Source organism: Stegostoma tigrinum, chromosome 29, assembly GCF_030684315.1.
Source record: "Stegostoma tigrinum isolate sSteTig4 chromosome 29, sSteTig4.hap1, whole genome shotgun sequence".
Lineage (NCBI taxonomy): Eukaryota > Metazoa > Chordata > Chondrichthyes > Orectolobiformes > Stegostomatidae > Stegostoma > Stegostoma tigrinum.
In genome coordinates, this window is record NC_081382.1 from 6,784,640 (window position 1) to 6,811,555 (window position 26,916).

The following is a 26,916-nucleotide window of genomic DNA, read 5'->3' on the forward strand; positions in this document are numbered from 1 at the left end:
ATCTGTGTTGCAGACTTCGATATCACCCCTGCTGCTTTTCCCATCATTATACATCTAGTAGCTCCTTTGAAGTTCAACCAAGGAAAAAGAAAATCAAATGTTTGCTTTGAACCTCCATAGAAGTGTCTCTCTCAGTGCAGAACTTAAAACATGACATGGGCCACTTACTGACTACTAGTGGACTTGAAAGTTTAGTTGGAATCTACAAAAATAAGGAAGCAACGCAGTAATCTACCTTGTTCAATAGGATGTGAATTATGTGTGCGTGTAACAGGAAAGATTCCTAAAACCAGTTGTACTTAAGCCCAAAATTGACCACACCCCTCAAATGAGTGCTGCGTGCAAGACCAGCTATTAAGTTGTAAAACCTCATTGAGGGGTCTGGGAGCCCACCATAAAACAAAATAAATAATGATTCCTGCTTCCCAACCACCACTTTGTCCCTCTGAATCTCCTGATACTGCTATGTATTCAGCAATAAGGTAGCAGTAAAATATTTAGGTTTTTGAAGTTCCCATTTGTCACCATTATTATAACATCTTCTTCAACCATTACATTTAATATAAAATAATATTTTTCTCTTGAGAAATTGTGGCTGGACTTCTGTGAAGAGAGCTGGCAGACTAAAGATGAATTCTATGCTGAAATTATGAATGCAAGACTCTGAAAAATGCTAAAACATTCTTGCTGATACAAGAAAATACATCATTTCGTCAAGTTTTCCAAGTTGTAGAAGAGGAAGTAAATAGTTGGAACGGCAATCGCTACTTCCTAAGGATATATATATTGTAAAGGTATCCCTTCTACCCACCTTTCAGTCAATCACTTGCATTATCCCAGAGCGCCCTCACAGAAAGTGCTTCACTTCCTATTGCCAATGTGGAATATTTCAGCATATGCTTCAACTGTGATTTCAGAAATGACTTTCAACCTCGTGGATCTCAATCGGCACAGCCTAGGAGGGCCGAAGGGCCTGTTCCTGTGCTGTTATTTTCTTTGTTCTTTGTTCACTGATCGCTGCTTCTATTGTGTTAGGCTTATAGCTTAACTGACCAATATATGTACATTTTAAAAGCACTATTTAGAACTGTAAGTAGGTCATAGCACTCTCCTAATAACAGTTCAATGCAAATCCATTGTCTTAAAGTTAGAAAACTACTTTGGGTTCACTGTACTGGCTACACACGAACAAAGCAAGTAGATACACAGTGCCTTGAAGTGAAGATATCTTGTGTAGTAATTATTTAATGGAGAAAGCGACTTGCCTTATAAAATGCAAGAGGATTGGCACTCTTCAAACCGTTCACCTTGGGTTTTGTAATTGGTGAGGCAGTTTTGTTTATTATCAGTTCACATGTTTTACTTGAGACTGATCACACGTTATGAGTTCAGCATTTTCAACAGGGGAAGTAATCCCTGGTTTGTTACAATTTTGGTGGCAATGGTATATATTGATGTTATTTTTAATTAAGGACAAAAGCCCTAGAAGTACACAGTTTATTCTTGTCAGTATGTAAAGGCACTTCAGCAATAAGTTGCAGACTGAAATCCAGTTCACAGCTTCAGGCAGCCGATATACAAAATAATGGAACAGGAATGAATTATAGCTGGAAATCAAGTCTAGAAATTCAGGTAATTCTGATTAGCAGATACCCAGGAATGAGCACTGTTATGGTATAGTAGTTGTAATACTGCCGCTGAGCTAGGAGAACTGGTTTCAAGTTCTACCCAGTCCAGAGGTGTCATTAGGTCTATGAGCAGGTAGATTAGAAAGTTTCTACCCAGGAATGAGTTATAAGGTGACACTTAAACTAGAATCAGAGATAATGGGAACTGCAGATGCTGGAGAATCCAAGACAATGAAGTGTGAAGCTGGATGAACACAGCAGGCCAAGCAGCATCTCAGGAGCACAAAAGCTGACGTTTCAGGCCAAGACCTCTCTTGATGAAGGGTCTAGGCCCGAAACGTCAGCTTTTGTGCTCCTGAGATGCTGCTTGGCCTGCTGTGTTCATCCAGCTCCACACTTTGTTAACTTAAACTAGGAATTCAAGTTTAGGAGAAACTCAAAAGGTGTGGCGCATCTGTGGAGACAAAGCAGAGTTAACATTTCGAGTCTGGTGACCCTTATGAATTGTTGATAGCTGAGAAAGGTGATATTCATGCTAATGACAGGGAGTTGGTGGTGGGGGTGGAGTAAGCAGATAGATGGAGACGAGCCCAGAGAGAGAGTGAAGATGACAGCTACACGGACAAAGGGATGGTTAATAATAAATCAGAAAAGGAGAAAACTGATGGTTGGGCCAATAAGTAGGCAAAGATGGGTTGGCTGTGCTGAAAGCAGCCCATGTCCTCACAGGGACTGGAATGTTGGGATGGATAAAGGATAGGGAGGGTGGTGTGTCAGATTCTTGGGCTGCAGGGTCCCCAAGCGGAAGATCAAATGCTGATCTTCCAGCTTGAGCTGAGCCTTATTGGAGAACTAACCGCCAACTGAACTTGTATGTTAAACTAAACATTTCTTTGCCCACTCTCCTCCTGCAGAGCCCCCACTTCCTCAACATTACCTCTTACTTCAGCTATCTTTGTGTCATCTGTAAACTTAGCAGTAATGCCCAAAGGTTCCTTTGTCCAAATTGTTATAGTATAATGTGAATAGTTGTGGTCCCTGCACTGATCCCTGCCAAACCCCACTAGTCACCAACTACCATCCTGAAAAAGACACCTTCATCTCCACACACTGCTTCTGCCAGTCGCCTATCCTCTATCCATGCCAGTATCTTGCTCATAACACCATGGGCTGATAACTTATCTAGCAGCCTCCTGTGCGACACCTTATCAAAGACCTACTGGAAATCTAAATAGATCACGTCCACTGGCTCTCCTTGGTCTAACTTGCTCGTTATGCCCTCAAAGAGTTAGAACATATTTGTCAGGCATGACCACCCCTTGAGAAAGATGTGCTGACTCAGCCCTGTTTAACCGTGCGCTTGCAAGTACTCTGCATCCTCATCCATGGTAGTAGACTCTGTGACTGCTCCCTGAAACACAGCATCCAGATAACTCTCCCCTTCCTGATGTGGCGCAGTTTTCCAGGCTCCAGTTTATGACTCTGAGCCAGTGGGTCTGGGTGCGATGCAGATTTGAAGGTGAAGGTGATAGTTGAATACTCTTACTTCTTCCATCTGGTACTACCTTGGAAGCCACTCAGTGGTCAGCAGTAGAGTGGTGTGGGAATTGAAGGAACATGAGATGAGTTTAGAGTCATACAGAATGGAAACAGACCACTTGGTCCAACCAGTCCATGCCAGACATAATCCCAAATTAGTTTCAGAGATAGTAGGAACTGTAGATGCTGGAGAATCTGAGACATCAAGGTGTAGAGCTGGATGAACACAGCAGGCCAAGCAGCATTTCTGATGAAGGGTCTAGGCCCGAAACATCAGCCTTCCTGCTCCTCTGACGCTGCTTGTCCTGCTGTGTTCATCCAGCTCTTCATCTTATCTCATAATCCCAGACTAAACTAGTGACCCCCGCCTGCTCCTGAACCACATCCCTCCAACCCTTTCTCATTCATGTATCTGTATAAATGTCCTTTAAACAATGCAATTGTAGCCATATCCATCACTTCCTCAGGAAGTTCATGTCACATGTGAACCACCCTCTGTAACAAAAAAAATCCCCCAATGTCTTTTTAAAATTTCTCTCCTCTCACCTCAAAAATGTAACCTCAGCCTTGAAATCCCCTGTTGTATGCAGGTACACTGAGTACTTAGGAATATTGTCGTTTATCATGAAGGGTCGTACAGCATGGAAACTGGCCCTTTGATCCATCTTGTCCATGCTGACCAAGTTTCCCAAACTAAACTAGTCCTTTTGCCTGCATTTGGCCCATATCTCTCTCTCAACCTTTCCTCTTCATGTACCTGTCTAAATGCCTTTTAAACCGTGAACTGTACCTGCATCCACTACTGCTTCTGGCAATGTCGTTCCGCGTATGAACCATACTTTGGGTGCAAAGTTTTCCCCTCAGGCCCCTTTTAACTCTTTCTCCTCTCACCCTAAAATCATGCTGTCATGTTTTGTACTTCTCCACCTTAAGGGAAAAACGTTTGCTATTTACTTCTTCTATACCCCTCATGATTTTATAACAGCTCTATAAATATATTACAACTCTACAAGGTCACCCCTAAACCACCTCCCATGCCACTGGAAGAAGTCCCAACTTATTTAGCCACTCTTTATAACTTAAACCCTCCAGTCCTGTTAATATCCTTTATAAATTTAATAACATCCTTCCTAAAGCAGAGCAACCAGACTGTGCACAGTGCTCCACAAGTAACCTCATCAATGTCCTGTACAACCTCAACATGATGTCCCAGTTCCTATACTCAGTGGCCGAGTAGCAAAAACAAGCATGCTAAACACCTTAACGATCCTGTTTACCTGTGACACAACTTTCAAAGCACTATGAACCTGCACCCCAGGTCTCTGACAGCACTCCCAGGGCCCTACCATTAACTGTGTACAGACTGTGTATTCTTCTGTTATACAGGGCATTGTATCTAGAGTACCATGCAGAGTACTGACCACCATTTTTAAGGAAGGATGTAAGTGGGTTGGAGGCATTTTGGAGAAGGTTCACCAGGCTGATATCTTGATCGGACAGGTTGCCTTATGAGGAAAGATTGGATAGGCTTTATTTGTATCAGCTGGAGATTAGAGGGAGAAGAAGTAGTTTGATTGAAATGTATAAAATTCTGAGGGGGCTTAACATACAAATGCTGGCAGAGTCTAGGACTAGAGATTATAGTCTCAGAATTAAGGGCTGCCAGTTGAACACTGGGGTGAGGAGGAATTTCTTGAGTCTTTAGAACTGCAGAGGATGGTGAGGGCAGAGTCTTTGTGTATATTTAAAGCTGAGAGATTCTTGCTCAGTTGGGGAATTGAGGGTTATGAGGAAAAAGCAGGAAATGTGGACGTGAGGAATACTGGATCAACCATGATCCTGTGGTACAGTGGAGCAGACTCAAGGCTGAATGACCTCCTGCTGTTCCTGTTTCTATGGTCTTATGGTAGATGTGGAGAGGATGTTTCCTTTGATGGGAGAATCTAGAGTGTTCTGCAGAAATGTCACTGGACTTGAAAAGTAGGCAATGTGATTTAAAGTAGAAACAGGTTGACCATGTAGGCAAATTTATCAATAGACGTAAATTTAAAAATACCCTAAGAAATCTAAAGATAGTAAAATTGAATTCCCTTACTCCATTTAACAAGCCTGAACAACCTCAACTTCAAAATGTAATTTCTCATGCGAGGGTTACTGGCATGCTCAAGTTCCACTTGCTTCAGGGGTGTGTCGTAATATCTCCGAACAGCTGATTGCAAGTATTTGTGTTGGTACCAGAAGACCATTGTGACACCGTGGTAGTGCCCATACCTCTGAGTCACAATGTTGTGGTTCAGGGATGTGTAATACCATCTCTGAACAGATTGATATGGAAAATATCTATACTGCTGCTTGAGGCTATGTGGAGCAGTGCAAATGACCCTAGTCTGGGCCTGAGTTCAAGTCCCAACTGCTCCAGAGATGTGTCATGATATGTCTGAGCAGGTTGATTGTCAGTTCCTTTACAAAACTTTTAATGTGGTGTAGCTAAATTGGGAGATGTATGCCTTTCACAATGGTAGTGTCCCTACCATTGCAGATGACTACAAGTAGGCTGTTCGGACCACTAGGTATAGGAGCAGAATTAGCCCATTCGACTCATTTGAGTCTGTTCCACTATTCTATTATGGCTGGTATGTTTCTCAAGCTCATTCTCCTACCTTCTCCCCATAATTCTTGATCCTCAACTATTCAAAAACCAATCTCTCTCTGTCTCAAATACACTCAATGACTTGGTCTCCACAGCCCTCTGTGGCAATGAGTTCCACAGATTAACCACCCTCTGGCTGAAGAAATTCTGCCTCCTCTCAGTTCAGAGAGGTCATCCGATCACTCTGAGGCTGTGCTTTCAGGTCTTCATCTCTCCTACTAGTTGAAATATCTTCTCCATGTTCTAGGCCTCTTGGTATTCTGTAAGTTTCAGTCAGACACCTCCCGTCTCCTAAACTCCATTTGAGTACAGACTGAGAGTCCTGAACCACTTCTCCTATGAGATGCTTTTCATCCTTAGAGTCACTCTGGTAAGCCTCTTCTGGACTCCCTCTGTTGCCCAGAATTGCTCATAATGCTCTGAATGCAGTCAGACTTGCAGCCTTACACACTCTTAACACTGTGCATCTCTGCTCTTGTATTCTAGCTGCCTTGATAAGAATGCTAACATTGCATTTGTTTTCCTAACCTCCAACTGGACATACATTTTAATCTCCAACCCCAACCTCACCATCACGGTCGGACATAGAGCAGTTTTTCCGCCGTCTTCGCCTGCATGCCTACTTCTTCAACCGGGAACCCAACCCTCCTTCCACTGACCCCTTCACCCGCTTCCAACACAAGTCTTCCTCCTGGACACCACCCCCAGGCCTCCTACCCTCCCTCGACCTCTTCATCTCCAACTGCCGTCGAGACATTAACCGCCTCAACCTCTCCACCCCTCTCACCCACTCCAACCTCTCCCCCGCAGAACGGGCAGCCCTCCGCTCCCTCCGCTCCAACCCCAACCTCACCATCAAACCCGCAGACAAGGGTGGCGCAGTGGTAGTATGGCGTACTGACCTCTACATCGCCGAGGCCAGACGCCAACTCTCCGACACCACCTCCTACCGCCTCCTCGATCATGACCCCACACCCGAGCACCAAACCATCATCTCCAACACCATTCATGACCTCATCACCTCAGGGGACCTCCCACCCACAGCCTCCAACCTCATTGTTCCCCAACCCCGCACGGCCCGTTTCTATCTCCTTCCCAAAATCCACAAACCTGCCTGCCCTGGTCGACCCATCGTCTCAGCCTGCTCCTGCCCCACCGAACTCATCTCCACCCATCTGGACTCCATTTTCTCCCCTTTGGTCCAGGAACTCCCCACCTATGTCCGTGACACCACCCACGCCCTCCACCTCCTCCAGGACTTCCAATTCCCTGGCCCCCAACACCTCATATTCACCATGGACGTCCAGTCCCTGTACACCTGCATTCCGCATGGAAATGGCCTCAAGGCCCTCCGCTTCTTCCTGTCCCGCAGGCCCGACCAGGCCCCCTCCACCGACACTCTCATCCGCCTAGCGGAACTCGTCCTCACACTCAACAACTTCTCTTTTGACTCCTCCCACTTCCTACAGACTAAGGGGGTGGCCATGGGCACCCGCATGGGCCCCAGCTATGCCTGCCTCTTTGTAGGTTACGTGGAACAGTCCATCTTCCGCACCTACACAGGCCCCAAACCCCACCTCTTCCTCCGGTACATTGATGACTGTATCGGCGCCGCCTCTTGCTCCCCAGAGGAGCTCGAACAGTTCATCCACTTCACCAACACCTTCCACCCCAACCTTCAGTTCACCTGGGCCATCTCCAGCACATCCCTCACCTTCCTGGACCTCTCAGTCTCCATCTCAGGCAACCAGCTTGTAACTGATGTCCATTACAAGCCCACCGACTCCCACAGCTACCTAGAATACACCTCCTCCCACCCACCCTCCTGCAAAAATTCCATCCCCTATTCCCAATTCCTCCGCCTCCGCCGCATCTGCTCCCACGATAAGACATTCCACTCCCGCACATCCCAGATGTCCAAGTTCTTTAAGGACCGCAACTTCCCCCCCCACGGTGATTGAGAACGCCCTTGACCGCGTCTCCCGCATTTCCCGCGACACATCCCTCACACCCCGCCCCCGCCACAACCGCCCCAAGAGGATCCCCCTCGTTCTCACACACCACCCTACCAACCTCCGGATACAACGCATTATCCTCCGACACTTCCGCCATTTACAATCCGACCCCACCACCCAAGACATTTTTCCATCCCCACCCCTGTCTGCTTTCCGGAGAGACCACTCTCTCCGTGACTCCCTTGTTCGCTCCACACTGCCCTCCAACCCCACCACACCCGGCACCTTCCACTGCAACCGCAGGAAATGCTACACTTGTCCCCACACCTCCTCCCTCACCCCCATCCCAGGCCCCAAGATGACATTCCACATTAAGCAGAGGTTCACCTGCACATCTGCCAATGTGGTATACTGCATCCACTGTACCCGGTGCGGCTTTCTCTACATTGGGGAAACCAAGCGGAGGCTTGGGGACCGCTTTGCAGAACACCTCCGCTCAGTTCGCAACAAACAACTGCACCTCCCAGTCGCAAACCATTTCCACTCCCCCTCCCATTCTCTTGATGACATGTCCATCATGGGCCTCCTGCACTGCCACAATGATGCCACCCGAAGGTTGCAGGAACAGCAACTCATATTCCGCCTGGGAACCCTGCAGCCATATGGTATCAATGTGGACTTCACCAGTTTCAAAATCTCCCCTTCCCCCACTGCATCCCTCAACCAGCCCAGTTCATCCCCTCCCCCCACTGCACCACACAACCAGCCCAGCTCTTCCCCCCCACCCACTGCATCCCAAAACCAGTCCAACCTGTCTCTGCCTCCCTAACCGGTTCTTCCTCTCACCCATCCCTTCCTCCCACCCCAAGCCGCACCCCCAGCTACCTACTAACCTCATCCCACCTCCTTGACCTGTCCGTCTTCCCTGGACTGACCTATCCCCTCCCTACCTCCCCACCTACACCCTCTCCACCTATCTTCTTTACTCTCCATCTTCGGTCCGCCTCCCCCTCTCTCCCTATTTATTCCAGTTCCCTCCCCCCATCCCCCTCTCTGATGAAGGGTCTAGGCCCGAAACGTCAGCTTTTGTGCTCCTGAGATGCTGCTTGGCCTGCTGTGTTCATCCAGCCTCACATTTTATACATTTTAATCTTAACGGAATTAAGATTCCTACCCCCTTTGTGCTTCAGATTTTTGAAACCTTTCCCTGTTTAGGAAATAGTTTACACCCCTTTCTGCTGAAGTGCTCCTACCGAAGCAATTCCCCCCAACTCCTAACTATTCCTTAAATGAGCTAAATTCTACTGGAATGTCGTTCAAGTAAACACATCCCATTTATATAAACCCAATTAAAAGGCAACAATAAATTAAAATGTAATCTCTCCAAATTTGCACAGATTGTACCTTCTGGAATGCTGTCCCTTCTCCAGTATGCCTCAAAAACCTTTTTCCTCTGATTTGGCTGTCAGGGATGTTTTTCTGTGTACGTTCTTCGGCAAGAACTTTGAGCTAAAATGCCATGGTACCTTTATCGAATAGATGGCGCTTTCTTAGAGAGCGAAGTGATTTCTTTTGAAAGCTTGGGCCTTATTTCTCAGATGGTGGGCTTGCTTTCTTCTTAGATGATGGCTGGCCCTCTCTGATTTTCAAAAGTCCTCATCTTACGTGCACCCCGAATACACATCAACTTCTTATAATATGATTGGTTTCAGGTTGTCAAAGCCGTCACCTTTATATTCAGTTGGTTTTCTGTATCTAGATGCTTGCTTTAAATTAATTGGCTAAATTCAAACTTTTTGTCTCAATACCAAAACAAAACTGCTGTTTTGCCTGCCAACTGTAGGGCCTTTTGATTCACGCATTTCAATTTTGGGGCTTTGTGTACGGTACTCGTAAACTTACAAGCACAAAGCACGATCTCTTAAAGGGACTACCCACTGCTTTTCCCCACTATCATTTTTACTAACCAGTTCTAAATTCCTGCCTTCCAATTCATGAATACTCTTCAAAACTTTGTAGAACAAGGTCAAAAAGTTTGCGCTTTTGGTGATTCCTTCAGCAATTGCCTTCGACCCAACCTTGCGGCTATGTGGTTTAAGACTCGGTAGCTCACACAGTGATGGTGGTACCATTCACTTGGCGATGGGTGTTTAAGCTTGTGCCCTTACCCTCAGTGCTTCCTCACTTGATCTGTAGTGTTCAGCATAGAGTAGTATTGATTCATCAGCTAATTTGGTGTTAACCAGCAGGAAGGTTCCTTGACCTGATGCCACAGGAAACATGAGGAGGGATGCTGAATCACGTTTAACAATCATGAATACTATGTGAATGTAACTCTTCGTAATTGTAATTTTTAAATCACTTTAAAGCTAGCTTTGAAATTTTCCTTTGTGTTATGCCGTGTTGCATTTGTGGTATTCCTATTTAGTCTTGAGCTCTGGCCGGTCAGCTATATACATATAGCTTCATTCAACAATGCATTATTCCCAGCTGCAGAAAAAGACTCAATATACTTGATGCTTCCTATTTTCCAGGCCAGTTATCATAGCCGTTCCTCTAAAGCCATTAATTAGAGTGTTTCTGAGGTCCATCAGGGAACAGGTGTGAAAGCTGGTTTCACATGGCATGAGCTTGAATGCTGTCTGTCTGAGCTAGATTTTAAACTAGGCACCAAAGATGTAGGCACAGCATTACTAGCAGCCTGTCACCCAGCAGTCAGAATTGGTTCACTTGTTTATGTCTGTTGTGTGACAGTGCACAGACATTTTCCGGTCGACTAAGGAATTGGTGATTCCCGTAGAAAATATTTTTATATTCACATATCAACCTGTTTAAAGAGATTATTGCACACTACTGCAGCAAGTAGATCTTGCACCCAGGCCTCCTGACTCAGGTAGGGATGCTACTACTTTATCACAAGAGCAGCTCTAGTACTAATATAGATATTTTCTAACAAACATGTTGAGAGATGTTGCTATAGTTGGAGCAAGTGGAACTTGAACGCAAGCCGCCTTGCTCAGAAGCAGAGAGGTTACCACTGTTCAAAGCATGTACCTCCTAAATTAGCTACATCACATTGACAGTCTTCTTAACATATCTTTTTAATCGACCTGTTCAGACAGGTCTGCCAGATATTTTTTAGGATTGAGTTCTATTAGAAATTTCTTTATTCCTTATTTCAGATTACAGGAATGTGGCAGGGGATTCTTTAAACAAGAGATTGCGCTCAGCTTCTGCACCTTTGGATATCCCAGGTCAGTGGTGTATACAGCATGATATTTGCAACACTTTCTGCTTTCTGCCCCAGGTAGTTGGGATCATGAAGCTGGCACTGAGCTGAACAAGCCAGGTAGGTATCAAATTTTCTTCCTGGTCAGTTGCTACATTTGGCAATCTTGATTGAGCACTGGTGACAGTGCTGAGCTTGACATCAGGAAGGTAAGCATTAGTTTCGGGAATTGCACTTTGTCGGTCTAGAAAGTAGAGAGGGTACGCCAAAGTGATTTGAAAAAAGAAGTCACTCATGGAAATCACACATGGAAAGCATTATATCATCAGTCATGGGTATGACGCAAAATATCTACTGTATCTATGGGGTGATCTGCCAGACCCTTTCTTCCTTTGTGTACTGTAGGAGTCTCTCCATGATTAGTTCACGTGCAGCAATGCTCAGGCTGTCCTTGGGGTCAAAAGACACTGACAATTAAGAGCTACAACCAAAGATGCACAGCAATTTAAGTTTCCTGGGTCTTTTCACATGAGATGTGTTGAATGTGCAGTTATTTTCTTGATTCAGAAGACCTAGGGACCATAATCCAAGTGCCAGAATAGACAAAGCAGTTGCATGGTTTTATTTAAATAATTAATACAGTGGCACAAATATTTTTTCGGCTATTCATTATTCATATGAAACACTTAAAACCAAGAGACAAGCAAACACGTAGGTTCACTCAGCGATGGTAGGAACTGCCGATGCTGGAGAATCTGAGATAACGAGGTGTAAAACTGGATGAACACAGCAGGCCAAGCAGGAAAGCTGACATTTCGGGCCTGGACCCTTCCTCAGAAATCGGGGAGGGGAAGGGGACTCTGAAAGAGACATAAAAGGGGGGAGGTGGATGTAAGGTGGATAAAGGATTAGATAGGTGGAGAGAAGACTGAAGAGAGGAGGTGGGGATGGAGCCAGTAAAGGAGAGCGTAGGTAGGGGGTGGGGATGGGGGTTGGTCAGTTGAGACAGGTCAAGGAGGTGGAGGTGGGGGTGGGTGTTGGTCAGGTAGGTGGGAGGAGCAGCTAGGTGGGAGAAAAGATGGACAGGTCGAGGAGGCAGGGACAAGCTGGGCTGGTTTTGGGATGAGGTTGGGGATGGGGAGATTTTGAAGCTTGTGAAGTCTACATTGAGATCATTGGGCTGCAGGGCTCCCAAGTGAAATATGAAGTGCTGTTCCTTCAGCCTTCGGGTGGCATCGTTGTGGCACTGGAGGAGGCCCAGGATGGACATGTCGTCCAAGGAGTGCGAGGGAGAGTTGAAATGGTTCGCAACTGGGAGGTACCGTCGTTTGTCATGAACTGAGCGTAGGTGTTCCACAAAGTGGTCTCCAAGCCACCCCTTGGTTTCCCTGATGTAGAGGAGGCCACTTCGCACTCACTGCTCATCCTCTGCTGTGTAAGGTTATTCCTCGCAGTTTTCTTTCTCTCATTCCTGAAGATGTTGAACTTGACTGAATTGCAGTTTGAGTAATGCTCACCCGCTATAATGCTTTCCTCGCGTGGCTAGTTTTTGAGTGAAAGTGCTGATCATTTGAGGCAGAGCATTAGACATTATATTAGTCATGTCTTTACCCGTGCCTGGCATGTCCATTTTCCCTCACTTGAAAGCATTATGAGAATGGACAAACCCATCCGTCAGTAGCCTCATCAGAATTTTATATTGATATCTTTCTTTTCCTATGTGCAATTAAGTGACTCTTGTCACTGATACATTGTGGTTTTGATGCAGCTTAGGGAAAACAAGGTATTGCTGCCATTTGTGTATATACTCGAGATTGCTGTCGCAAGCCTATTTTGTTTAATTAAAATGGCATCTTAAACTTTAAACTGAGAGGCATTGCTTAATACACTTATTTCAAAGTGAGCAGAGCAACCTTGCTGCTTGATGTGCAATTTAAAGATGCTTTTCCTCTCTGACATATTGCTCCATTTGATTATATCAGAACAGGTTGTGCCATCACTGCTCCTGGCTCATTAGTTTTTCCTGTGGTGCTGAAAGTTTTATTAATTTTTCATTTGAATGTAGATTTATTCCCAATAATCTCAAACTAAGAAACACTCCTCTGCCATGAAGCTCAGGTTTCAGCACCAGGCATTCAATCCTTTATAAGCGGAGATGTAGACTGCAGTCCAAATTCAAGCTCTTTCACTGAGAAAAGGTTAATTATATATAAACTAGACCCCCAAATCAACAACTTGGCTTCGTTTGTCTGCAAAAATGAATCTGAGAACCGGTATCGTGGCGGTGTTTATGTAAACCAGATATTAATACAGACTGGTAATCTGTGTATCTTTGTGAAGTTGGATAAGTAATCTGTTCTCTTGCTTTGAGATAATTTGTGGTTCTTGTTGCAGGAGGAGCAACCAGTAGTAAATCTGACATGGATATGGCTTATGAAAGGGCAAGAATTAACCTGTCAGTGGAGGAACATTGTTCCAGTCCTGTCATGTCTGCTCTCAAGGTATATGTTGAATTGAATCCAGGTTCTAGGTCCTAAGATCAACACAGAGTGCTAAGTGGATCTAAAACTGAGGAGGGTAACTTGCATCAAACTTACCTTCCGTAATGCACTGATGCCAAATTTAAAGGAAAGTCTCTCCCATTCTAACTAAAGATGAACCCAGTAGATGTCACAAATTTGCTTAAATAACAATGGTTACTGCACTTCAAACATAATTGTGTAAGCTGCTTTCTTGGGTACCCTTTAGTAGGGTAAAGAATTATTTAAATTCAAGCATTTGTCTGTGTGTTGCATTTGTTACAATCCTGGTCTATGAATAATAGAGAATCTAGAAATCTGTTAGGTCCTATCTTGATAGATCATAATTATTTAAGGAGTATAAAGTGTGGAAAAGCCAATAATTGAGAGGACTCCAGTGTTGAATTGAAATACTAAAAGAATCTTTACAAACTTAAACAAAAAACCCTGAAGTAATAGTATCTAAATAGGTACAGTGAACAAGTAAGATAATTATGTAAACATCATAAGCTTCCACTTTAACCTCAATCCAACCAACATAATGCAGCTTAGTTTTGTTTTCGCTGTGCCCTTACTGGCTTTCAATCTGATAGACTTTTAGATTTATCATACTCTGGGATGCAACTCCTTTTCAAGAAAAAACTCAGCAAGAACTGCAAGTGCTGTAAATCAGAAACAAAAGCAGAAATTGCTGGAAAAAAGTCAACAGGTCTGGCAGCATCTGTGGAGAGAAAGCAGAGTTAACTTTTTGGGTCCAGTCTTCTTCTGGGGGATCACTGGATCCGAAACATTAACTCTGCTTTCTTTGCACAGATGCTACCAGACCTGCTGAGTTGTTCCAGCAGTTCTTGTTTTTGTTCCATTTTGTTCTGGGCTTGGTTACGCAAGTCACAGCTAATATGTGCATTTCTTTTATTTAATATCCCTATAAATGTGGTATCATAATATAAAGAGTACAATGTGTAAATCTGTCATTGACAATTTGGGCAAAATTTAAAAATAATGATGAATACACTATTTGAGTGACATTCTTATAGTTTTTAAACCCCCCCCTTTATTGTAAGGGGAAAGAAAGAGAAGTGAGCGGAGCCTTTGTGTGTGGCTTTAAGTAGCTCCAAGATGATTATTTGCTGCTGAATGTTCAGACCTGGTTAAACCCTCAGCAGGTAGACCTACGCTTGAGAAAGTGGGCTACTTCCATCTGGGAGGAAACATGCAGTTTTTACTGGCATACTATCTCCTGTGATTTTGTTTAAGGATGGTTTTGACACTGTCAAGTTTCAGTAGATTTGTTTTGTGTTACTAAAATGATTTTGAGCTGATGAGCATTAATTTGATATAGATCTTGCTTGATTTTAAACAGACTTTGCACATGTCTCTGGGCACGCTGATAGTTTCTTTGTCGGTCCATAAAGAAGGAGTTTTATAGAATCCCTACAGTGTGGAAACAGGCCCTCCAGCCCAACAAGTCCACACTGACCCTCTCAGCAACCCACCTAGATCCAGCCCCCTATAACCCACCTAATCTACACATCCCTGAACACTATGGGCAATTTAGCATGGCCAATCCACCTAGCCTGCACATCTTTGGACTGTGGGAGGAAACCGGAGGAATCCCACACAGACACAGGGAGAACATGCAAACTCCACACAGTCACCTGAGGGTGGAATACGTTCATTTCAATAAACTTTACAGTGATACTTTGTTTTATGGATTCTGTTGAGTACTTAGATTAGATTAGATTCCCTACAGTGTGGAAATAGGCCCTTCGGCCCAACAAGTCCACACCGCCCGTTACAGCATCCCACCCAGACCTAGCCCCCTATAACCCACATACCCATGAACACTATGGGCAATTTAACATGGCAGATCCACCTAGCTTGCACATCTTTGGACTTTGGGAGGAAACCGGAGCACCCAGAGGAAACCCACGCAGACACGGGGAGAATGTGCAAACTGCGCACAGTTACCCAAGGCTGGAATCGAACCCAGGCCCCTGGCGCTGTGAGGCTGCAGTGCTAACCACTGAGCCACCGGGCCGCCCATTGAATTTAAGGAAGTAATGAGAGAAACAACATGACAGTATGTCAGACTTCAAGACAAATCGTTCTCTTGAGATCATGTCTGTGCAATATGATCCCAGCCCGACTTCCTTTTAGTTTCCTTTTGACGCTTCAGAAAACTGTACCTACTTGAAAATTTGAATTGAGCCATGTGGTCTAATTTGGAGGTAACAAGATAGAGATTACACTACTACAGACTTTTCTGGGAGTGAGAGTTCTGTTGCTTCCTAATGTATCAGTCACAGTGCCCTGACTGCAAAGTGAACGCTTTTCTCCCCAACTGATTGGGCGAGTAGGCATGCCTGATCGGGACTGTGAGATCATTTGACTTTAAAATAAAAACAGTACTGGAGGCAGAATTAATTTTGTTTTGAAAAGTAGCAAAAAAAACATGCTAGTCATATCTAACATCAATTCTTTGTTCCCGTAGTCTTCCCTGAAGAAAAGTGTTACCATGATGGAGCAGCCTTCTGCGGTTCACCACTACACTGAGGGTGAAGAACGAGCAAGTGTAATTAACAATCACAGACAGCAGCATGCCATTTTCAAGGCTGCCAAGAAAGATCTTCTGACCTTAATGAAACTTGATGTGAGTTCTCAAGATATTTTCTTACAAAATCAGTTTTTTTTATTGTCATAGACGCTGTGTTGCTACTTAAGTAAAACCACTATTTGTACATGCGTACAAAGAGTGGCTAAGTTATCATTCCTGCTGAGAGAGTAGGAAATCCAATAAAATAAAGCCCTTGATGAGTCCACATTCCTGGCTGGTAATTCTGGATTAGCCAAACTTGTGCACCTTTGCCACATGAGCATGCCATTGACTTGGGAGTTTGGCTTATGCTGGCGTGAAATCAGGATCAAGCCTAAAAATGTGCAATAATGGAAAGTGAAGCAATGATTGTAATGTTCTCTGTCAACATGGGTGGCACTAAAAACCTTCTGCTGCTTGTGATTGAAATTTCTATCAACTAATTGTTGCTTTGTGAATGTTAAAACACTTCTCACAAGGTGTAAAGCTGACAAAACCACCTGAATGACCTGCAGTGCTTTTAAAGACATGGTTCAAGAAAATGAACAAATTGGAAAAAATGGCATGATGATGACCCTGGTGCCTCCAAAGAGAGTGAGAGTGCACCTACTCCCAGAGCTAAAGTCACAAGGACCATTGGAGATCTTGATGGAGCATGCTTGTAGACAGGTTTGGTTACATAAGGGCTCAGAGATAGTAAGAACTGCTGATGCTGGAGTCCGAGATAATGCAGTGTGGAGCAGGTTAGGCAGTATCAGAGGAGTAGCAAAGTTAACATTTCAGGTTGGGAACCTTATTTGGTTACTGTCAAAGTTTCATTTGGCATGAATTTGTGGATGGGGCCTCCCTGTGACTGACGTATCACAGTTTTACTGCAGATGTGGTACAATGCCGAAACTGTCCTTGACCCCCACGCAGGTCTCAATGACCCTGAATGTTTTCTTACAATCCAAAATGCTATCAAATCTTCTTTCAAGTTACCCATTGCCAAAGAAACTTCCGTTTATATAATATTTCAACATGTGTCCAATGTCACAAAGAACATGGCAGCTATGGAAGGTCAGTTCATTTCTGGAATTTTCAGCAGGATACTGAAAATCTTCAATGTTTGATTTCTATCTTTTCCTATTATGATGACATTTCGGTTATGCTTAATTTTAAGCCTCTTGTGCGGAGGGACCTTTGATCTGTCCTGGCCTTGTTTGAATATGGCGAAAGACCCACAATTGATTATATTGATCAGAAATGTTGTATTGAATGCTGGAAGTGTGTGTGTGTGTATAAAGTATGAACACTGACCTACATATATTGTTTGCTTTTAAAAAAAAAAGTGCAAGTTAAGTATCTAATAAAAGAAATGGGTGAAATATTATAAATAGTTCATCTGGCTACTGAATGGCTTCCAGTAATTACAAACTGATTGTCATGTGATGTTGTGCAATAAAAAAACAAAACTGCAGATGCTAGATATCAGAACAAAACAAATTGCTGGAAAATCTCAGCAGGCTTGGCAGCATCTTTGGAGAGAGAGCAGAGTTAACATTTTGAGTCCAGTGACCCTTCTTCAGAACTCTTGTTGTTATGCATGTATTTAGCTGGATAAAGCTCCCCAGTTACAGGTTAATTGATTTGGAAAGGACACTGCTGGTACCTGCAAGCACTGATGGTGTGTGAATGTGATGATTTATCTATTTATGGGTGTGAAATACACGCATACATTGGATGTAGTAAACTATGACTCAGTATGCTTAGTGAATTGCACTTTTTAAACTTCTGCCTGAAACTTACTGGTTTCTATTTAGAAATGAATTTAGGTAATTATACTTCTGTCCATGTTATTGGAAATGATTTTTTTTTACTTCTTAGATCTGTGATCAATCTGATTAACAATTTCTGAGCTCATTCGAAACTTGTCAGTGATTTCAAGACTGGAGACCTGCAGGGATCCCCTGTTTCACATGCTTGAGTTCCTTGCAGATTGAAATACTTGACTGGCATGCTTTGGTCTTTCTATTGTAATTACTACAAGTTACAATGGAAGTTATTTAATGTCATTACTGCTTTAAGCAGAATCTGATGATTATGCTCAAGTAAATATGTAAAATCTTGTACAGGCCATAGTGGTGAAGTCCAACAGTTAAACCATACCAAAAGATGTGCTTAGCTCAGAGGGATTAGAAAATGGAAGGCGATGAAAAGAATGACCAGTATAAAATTTAGAGTTGTTGTTCTTATACACAAGTTATTTCTAGTAAAGTATATTTCCATGGCTAATTTTTCAAACTTATTTTATATTGCAAACCAGTGCTTGTTTGGATAGCACGTTTTGGATTATTTGCCCACAAAATTAGTGATCTAAAGCAGCATTGTTTCCTAATGCACACTTTGTGGCCAGAACTGTGTTGGCAGTTTCTGATTAATGGTCATTTTCTCACTCTCAATCTCCACAGCCATCTGATTTGTTTTCCAAGAGGCTGCTTCAGATACTGGTATGTTCTAATGGTGCAATAAATGTCTGAACCTGACCTCTCTCGAATATAGGCTGTTAACAGTTGAGAGAGCATGCTCAATACGACAAAGAATTAAGAGCAACTTTCAAAATGATCCTCAAAGTCCTAAATACATTTCCAGCTTATGATATTAGAAGATTAGATTGTAATTCACAGCTTGCCATTTTTCTCCCTTACTGTGACCCCGTTTTGAGCCTTTTAAATTGTCACAGCCCCTAAGTGAGTACAGTGTAACTGTGCGTGTGTGTGCGTGCGCGGCAGAGAACAGGGTGATCCTGTGAAAATAAGGGAAGCCTGTCTTTATAGTGGAAGCACATCTCTTGTAAATCAGTCGGAGCTCCACAGGTCCCAAAATTCGAGCTTGCTCCTGCACTTTGAGAAGCCTTGTTGTAAATATTACTGAGCTGAGTTAGCGTGCAGGAGCTGAAACAGTCTTGGTTATAGCAGCTTGGACTTTTCTCTGTCACCCTGGGTTTCTTATGCTCACGTGCGCCATATATGGGATTGTGTGTCCAGGGTACTTCCCCAATTGTTACCTGCTTAAAAGATGGAAAATTCCACATTGTCAGACCAGTGCATATAGGCTAAAACTATTTGGTTACATTTACATAAATGTTAATTATATGTAGAGCTCAGGAAAATACTCAACCTAATGAAGTTCTTTAAAAAGAAATTAACTTGAATGTTAATAAATGTAATAACCTTTTTATTGGTTGTATTTATTGCACAGTTAGATAAGTATGGGAAGTCATTGTCTGTAGGTCTTTCTGATTTAATGTTGTACATTTAATGTAAATTTCCAGCCTGCCCTACAATTGGGATGTTTTCCCTCAAAGTAGAAAACTAATTCTCCATTACTTAAGATTTCAAAGGCCTCAATCCCCAAAGATTAAATTGGAATGATACAGAGAATACTAGTATGGCTGAATGCAAAGATGATATGTAAATTTGTGAAATGTTCCAAATTTTAAAAAAAGCATGTTGTATGATGATAAAGTGTGAAGCTGGATGAGCACAACAGGCCAAGCAGCATCTCAGGAGCACAAAAGCTGACATTTCGGGCCTAGACCCTTCATCAGAGGTGGGGATGGGGGGAGGGTTCTGAAATAAATAGGGAGATGGGGAGGCAGACCAAAGATGGATAGAGGAGAAGATAGGTGGAGAGGAGAGTATAGGTGGGGAGGTGGGGAGAGGATAGGGGAGGACGGACATGTTGAGGAGGCGGGATGAGGTTGGTAGGTGGGAAATGGAGGTGCGGCTTGAGGTGGGAGGAGGGGATAGGTGAGAGGAAGAACAGGTTAGGGAGGCGGGGATGAGCTGGGCTGGTTTTGGGATGCAGTGGGGGGAGGGGACGAGCTGGGCTGGTTTTGGGATGTAGTGGGGGAGGGAGAGATTTTGAAGCTGTGAAGTCCACATTGATACCATTGGGCTGCAAGGTTCCCAAGCGGAATATGAGCTGCTGTTCCTGCAACCTTCGGGTGGCCTCATTGTGGCACTGCAGGAGGCCCATGATGGACATGTCGTCTAAGGAATGGGAGGGGGAGTTAAAATGGTTCGCATCTGGGAGGTGCAGTTGTTTATTGCGAACCAAGCGGAGGCGTTCTGCAAAGCGGTCCCTCCGCTTGGTTTCCCCAATGTAGAGGAAGCCACACCGGGTACAGTGGATACAGTTTACTACATTGGCAGATGTGCAGGTGAACATCTGCTTAATATGGAAAGTCATCTTGGGGCCTGGGATGGGGGTGAGGGAGGAGGTGTGGGGGAAAGTGTAGCACTTCCTGCAGTTGCAGGGGAAGGTGCTGGGTGTGGTGGGGTTGGAGGGGAGTATGAACTATTTTGTGGAATACTGGTGACCACTTCATAAGATCTATAAGAACTTGCACTGTACATTAACTCTCACCTGACCAATTACCACATCTGTCACCTGAGCCCTGCCTCAGTCAGTTCAATGTGACCTTCAGTGTGTTTTGGTGAGGAAGGACATTTTAACCCGGTGAATCCAAATTAAAAGAAGTATTTGAACACAAATGTAATCTTTACTGCACTTGTCCAGTTGCCTAACTAATGTTTTCTCCTGTTCGAAATGTTGGGTCTGACTCCAGGTCCATACAAATCAGCAGTGCATCCTCGGTACTGACTTGTGCAGAATGACCTAATAACTTGACATGTCTTCAGAATGACCTAATAACTTGACATGTCTTCTTCAGATGGGATATCACTTTTGTGATTTAGCAGCAAACTCTCAGTTTGCAGTTTGAAATGCACGCACTCCAATAACCACAACGTCAACTTGCGTTTCTAACGGTAGTGTCAACCTTCTACTTCATAAGTCAGAGGTCAATCACCAGAGTTAGAATTGGAATGACACAGACAAGGTATCATGGCCTTGTAAATTTGTGGCATTCCGTATTTTCAAACAAATGTATTGTATGAATTGCATCTGCCATGGTAGTTAACTCTGTAAGCAATGCGTGAGGTGGCTACATGTTGATGCAGAGGATGGTAGTGAAACTGTTTCTTTCTGGTTTCTCTTTTCAGCTAGCTGAGCTTTTGGTTTCTGTGTGCCTCCTCAACTGCCCTTTCCAACAGTCAGCCTCCAGAACTCTTGGTCTTTAGTGATTCCTTCCCAGTTGTTAGTGTTTGACCAACATTTTCATATCTCACTTTCAGGTGTCCTTGGGATAGAAGTGTGGGCCCCGGGAGTACAGATAACAAAGTTATGGACTCTCACACGTAGCATATTTAACACAGTAAAATGCCCGGGACTGTTTACAGAAATGTACAGTGTAATTGTTGAATACACCATTTAGGTCAAATTGGGCAGATTCAGCAACAAGAGGGTGTGATGCATTTACTGCGCAGTAGATTTTCAGTTTGGGAAGAATTTTTAAACCAAACCAGAGCTGAAGGAACTATTATTCATACAGCTTGTGTTTTCTTTTCAAAATTCTACCTTTTAAGGTAAGCGAAGCTCTTAGCTTCGTGTTAACTAATTTTTAAAATTTTAGTGGTGAGTGATCACTGTAACATGAATATTGCAATCATTACCCAAGATTTTCATCTGGAATTTAGCCTTTGTAAGATGGCATAAAATAAATTCTTGAACACTTGAATTAAAGATTCAAAACAATGTTGAAGGCAAGTAATGTTGGATTTTTTAAAATCCAAATTGCTACCAAATTGTATGTTAAATAGATAAGGTAGTTATGTGAGTGAATAATAATGCATGGTGTACTTTAGTGTACTTGCAACTTGAATTAAGACAGTCCAAAGAACAGTGAGCTGGCTTCCTGGTGTAGGTCAGCATATTGGAAGTTAGTTTGTGCTCCACTTTACCAGTTAGCTGCACATTTTGAATCACGGAAGGAAACGGCACGTTGAGACCCGAGACTATTCAGACATTCATGTCTATGAGGAAAGGCATATTGAAAGAATTATCTAATTAATCCCATTACTACTTTCTCATAGTCTTGTAAATTTTAGTCCTCCGGCATTTGCCTATCTCACTTTTAAAAGTTTTAATTAAATCTGTTTTCACCATCTTTACAGCTAGTGCATTTGAAATAATGTACTGTATATTCTTTTCACCTCATACTACCCCAGTTTGCTTGCCAATTATCTTTTGTCTTGCCTGTAATTACAGTCCTTTTCCACATGCCAAAACAATTTTTCTCTTTTAATTCCATTAAAACACTTCAAAGTTTTAAATGCCTCAATCAACTATCTCCTTTCTCCACCCTAGAAGGAACAAATCACTTTCCTCCAGTCTCTCCATGTAACTAAAGCCATTCATCCCTGGTACAGTATTCAAGTAAATTTCCTCTGCATACACAAGTTGTCCATAATACTCCAGTTGTCTCTGACCAGTGTTTATAAAGGTTTAACTTGACTTTAATGGTTTATAGCTCCATGTCCCTATAAAGAGATCCTTTTTATAACCACTTTCGCATTGGCTGCCTTTAAAAGACACTCCCAGGGCTACCGGTTTCTGCACCCTGTTACAGTTGCATTGTGTAGTCTATATTGCCTCAATTTCTGACCAAATTTAAATCGTTTCTCACTTCGCTGCAATAAATTTCAAAAGCCCGTATTTTGCCAGAAGGTGTACATCCTTTTGAAGCCTGTTACTATCCTTCTCGTCCTTCACTGATACCTTGCTCAGTTGTTCTCAGCATCTGGCTCAGTAGTAATGGTCATGTCTCCAACTGTGAACCAGGTTAGTGTTGTGATAGTCATCCTTATTGCATGTGGAGATTGACTGGAATTGAGGCTGAATCTATAATAATCTTCTGCAAAACTTTAAGAAAAATGATATTTATTGTACCCAGGCTGTAAGATTAAATATTTGATGTGGTTTATATCAGGTCAGAACCTCTTTACCTGCCCTTGAGATAAAATTACTGCAGTAGAAGTAAAGTTGAAATGTAAGCCAAATATGGTATTTAAGACTTTATATTTAGCAGCCCCAAATACAGCCACTAACAGTCTCAGGGCTTTTAATCAGAGTGACAGAATAGAATTTGGAATTAGAATGACAGTAAGATGGGTGAAAATGGATTATTGCTATCTCTGCTTTTTGTCTTGGTTTCTTAGGATCCGTTACTGCTGGATGGTAGAGTAACTCTTCAACAGGTTAAAGCTGGAACAGTTGTAGCAAAACAAGGTGACCAGGTAAGAGGACATTCACCTAAGCTTTCCATGCATGGACCTTTCAGTAAAGAAAAGCAATGAGTGCAAGTGCTGAAACACCACTTTTAGGTGGTGCAAACAGGAACGTGAAGCCATGGGATAGCAATGGAAGGTGGAAGTGGATCACTGCTCTTTTTATAACAATGGCAAAAGAGAGCCGTAATTTATGGACATCACGTGGAGGTCCCCCCACCATGCGCACGCACTCCCATCAAGGCTGCCCCTCTCCTGATCGGCTCCTTTCGCAGCAGCTAGAAAGGGCTGGAACCTCAGTTTACAGCAGGGTGAATGTGCTTGCGCTGATGTTTCCTGTGGCCCCCCCAGATGACACGGGCCACGTTTGGACATGTACAGGGGACATTTTGGGTAATAGCTCTGACAGGCAAATGTGGATGTAGCTAATCTGACTGCTAGGCAACAGAACGTGCTGGATAGGCCATTGTTATTGCCCATCACTGTGTTATGGTCCTGTCAGGAGGGATGGACTGCTGCTCAGCTTTGTCCAACTCCTCCACTGACCACAAGACCAGTTCAGTTCAGGAAAAAATAATTCACAGATTATTCAAATGTTGGTCCGTGCTGAAGTCACTTTGAACACAAACTGCTGGCACTAAATCTCCCTGGATTCATTTTTCTGGAGTTAATGGTGTAAATTTCACATCCTCCTTTAGGAGCACGTCACCTTGTGATGGGCCATTGCAGTAGGTTTTTCAACCATCTTATCTGGTGAGAGGGGTGTGGGTCATGTGACCACTGAAAGCATTGCAGACTCTTAACTCCAAGGTATCAAGATGTGTAATCAATGATATTCTAAGCTAATAGTCCAGAGAATGCATCTTCAGAGCAGTAGGCAATCGTGGGACGACTTGAAGTCATTACGGGCCATGAATGGTGCATGTTGAATCCGTACTTCTGCTTATGTCTGAACTCTCACTAAATCCCAATCATCTATAACCCATGTGCTTGCTGACTAACTTTGACGTCAAGTTAATGGAACCGTGCTTTCATTTCAAAGTTTTTGTTTTCGCCTTCTTCTCCCATGTGGCCTTGGCTTTCCCTATTGCTGTAATCCCCTTCAGCTTCAGTCCTCTGAATAATCTTATCATGCCACCTTCTGGCTTCCTGAGCACCCCTAAATTCCACTGTTATCCTCACTAGATCCAGCTTCCTGAACCCCAAAGCTCCAAAATTCCCGTTCTATAGCTTTCCTCTTCTCTCACTTCTTTTAAACTGTTCTTTAAAACCGAACTCTCTGTTTCAGCTTTTGCTTTTGTGGCTTCGGATTGTTATTGTGCCCCTGTATATTTAATTATGTTAAAGGTGCTTTGCAAATACAAATTATTGCTTTCATCCTAAGTGTTTTTCATAAAAAGACACCTCCAGATAAGGCACAATGGTAAGTGAAAACCTTAACAAAGGTGTTTTTGTTTTTGAAACTTAATGAGAAATGAGGAGGAATAGATGACACACCCCCTTGAATCTGCTGTGTTAAGTACAAACGTGGCTGATCTTTGACTCAACTCTCATTTCTGCTTGCTCCCCATATCCTTTGATTCTGTAAGAAATCATAGATGTCTCACCTCAGCATTGCATACCTTCTACAATGGAGCATCCATAACTTTGTGAAACAGAGAATCCCAGAGATTCTCTCAATCTTAGTGAAGGAGTTTCTCCTCATCTCAGCCCTAAAAGATCGTTCTGTTATCCTGCGATTGAGCTCCTGTGTTTTAGATTTTACAACCAAAGGAAACCATTTCTGTTTAGCTTGTCAGGTCCCTTCAGAATCTTGCACATTTCATTGAGTTCACTTCAAGGTCTCGTAAACTTTCCTTAACCTTAGAGCAACTCTCTTACCCTAAGAGTCAATCTAGTGAGTCATTGCTCTACGACCAGTAATGTATAGCCTTCCCAAAATATGGAGACCAGGATTGTGCATTGTACTTACTGGTGTGATCTCACTAAAGGCCTTTGCAATTGTAGCAAAACCTAATTATACTCATACTCGTGTGTGGTGGAGGAAGCTTTACTTGAAACTTTCAAGAGGGCAAGGATGATTATTTGATTCAAAACAATTTGAAGGGTTATGAGGAAAGATGAGGTGGGAGAATGGCACTGTTTTCATGTTACTCATTCAAAGAGGTGGTGCATTCACAGTGGACTGAATGCACAATAACAATTGTGATTTTTTTTTGGTGCAGTGCATGACTGGGCAGTTAACACCCTTATAGAAGCCCAAAAAGGGCAGCTGGCATCGGAAGTGTGGTGATGTGTGACCAGAACAGTAATTACATGGCAATCAAACGTCATTATTCAAAATATCCCATGAGCAGAAGTAGGTGTATAAACTGGAATGCAGTTTACTTTGTGTTTTGCTGGACAGAATTTCATGGTGCCTTTTAAATGCACCTGATTTTATAAACTCATAGGCCACTGACATTAATGAAACTGTGTGGCTCCTGTTACAAAGTTGTTTATTGGAGTAATGTAGATCACTCATGAAGTGCGGAGTGATCTGCTCAAGCTTATTTGCAATTCTAGCTGGAATGATGGTGGTCATTACTCAAGAGAGGTGTGTGTGTGTGTGTGTGTGTGTGTGTGTGTGTGTGTGTGTGTGTGTGTGTGTGTGTGTGTGTGTGTGTGTGTGTGAGATAAAATTGTGAGAAGTACTATTTTTAATTTTTTTGATCATCTTGTTGAGGAAAAGAATTTGTTTGTGTTTCAAGTATTTGACATCAAGTTAAACAACCCAGCACGGATGAGGTGTTGAGTGTTGCTTGTGCCTCAGTAGCGTTTCCCATGTCGATGATTTGATAGCCCCTGTGAATGAGCTTATCCTTCCTGTGCCAAAAGATGTGACAGTCAGTGTAAAAGTCATGCTATTAAGAATCAGTATTACATTGTCCTGTTGAATGTACTATTGTAATACACCTTTCATTGTCAGTTGGAAGTTGTTCTAAACTGGAAATGAAGTTCATTCAAGAATATAATAAAATGTGAGGCTGGATGAACACAGCAGGCCCAGCAGCATCTCAGGAGCACAAAAGCTGACGTTTCGGGCCTAGACCCTTCGTCAGAGAGGGGGATGGGGTGAGGGTTCTGGAATAAATAGGGAGAGAGGGGGAGGCGGACCGAAGATGGAGAGAAAAGAAGATAGGTGGAGAGGAGAGTATAGATTCGGAGGTAGGGAGGGGATAGGTCTGTCCAGGGAAGACGGACAGGTCAAGGAGGTGGGATGAGGTTAGTAGGTAGGAGATGGAGGTGCGGCTTGGGGTGGGAGGAAGGAATGGGTGAGAGGAAGAACAGGTTAAAGAGGCAGAGACAGGTTGGACTGGTTTTGGGATGCAGTGGGTGGAGGGGAAGAGCTGGGCTGGTTGTGTGGTGCAGTGGGGGGAGGGGACGAACTGGGCTGGTTTTGGGATGCAGTGGGGGAAGGGGAGATTTTGAAGCTGGTGAAGTCCACATTGATACCATTGGGCTGCAGGGTTCCCAAGCGGAATATGAGTTGCTGTTCCTGCAACCTTCGGCTGGCATCATTGTGGCACTGCAGGAGGCCCATGATGGACATGTCATCTAAAGAATGGGAGGGAGTGGAAATGGTTTG

At 43.4% G+C, this 26,916-nt stretch overlaps 1 protein-coding gene and 1 pseudogene across 2 annotated transcripts in view; both read left to right on the forward strand.

The window, feature by feature from the left end:
- pnpla7b (patatin-like phospholipase domain containing 7b) overlaps positions 1-26,916 on the forward strand; it is a 322,850-nt gene that overhangs the window by 87,110 nt on the left and 208,824 nt on the right. For both annotated transcript variants that reach the window (XM_048558715.2, XM_048558716.2), the window contains 4 exons: positions 10,955-11,026; positions 13,396-13,502; positions 16,015-16,173; positions 23,220-23,297. In XM_048558715.2, coding sequence (XP_048414672.1) covers positions 10,955-11,026; positions 13,396-13,502; positions 16,015-16,173; positions 23,220-23,297 — 416 coding nt within the window. The remainder of the gene's footprint in view (positions 1-10,954; positions 11,027-13,395; positions 13,503-16,014; positions 16,174-23,219; positions 23,298-26,916) is intronic.
- LOC125465604 (U6 spliceosomal RNA) lies at positions 19,498-19,596 on the forward strand (annotated as a pseudogene).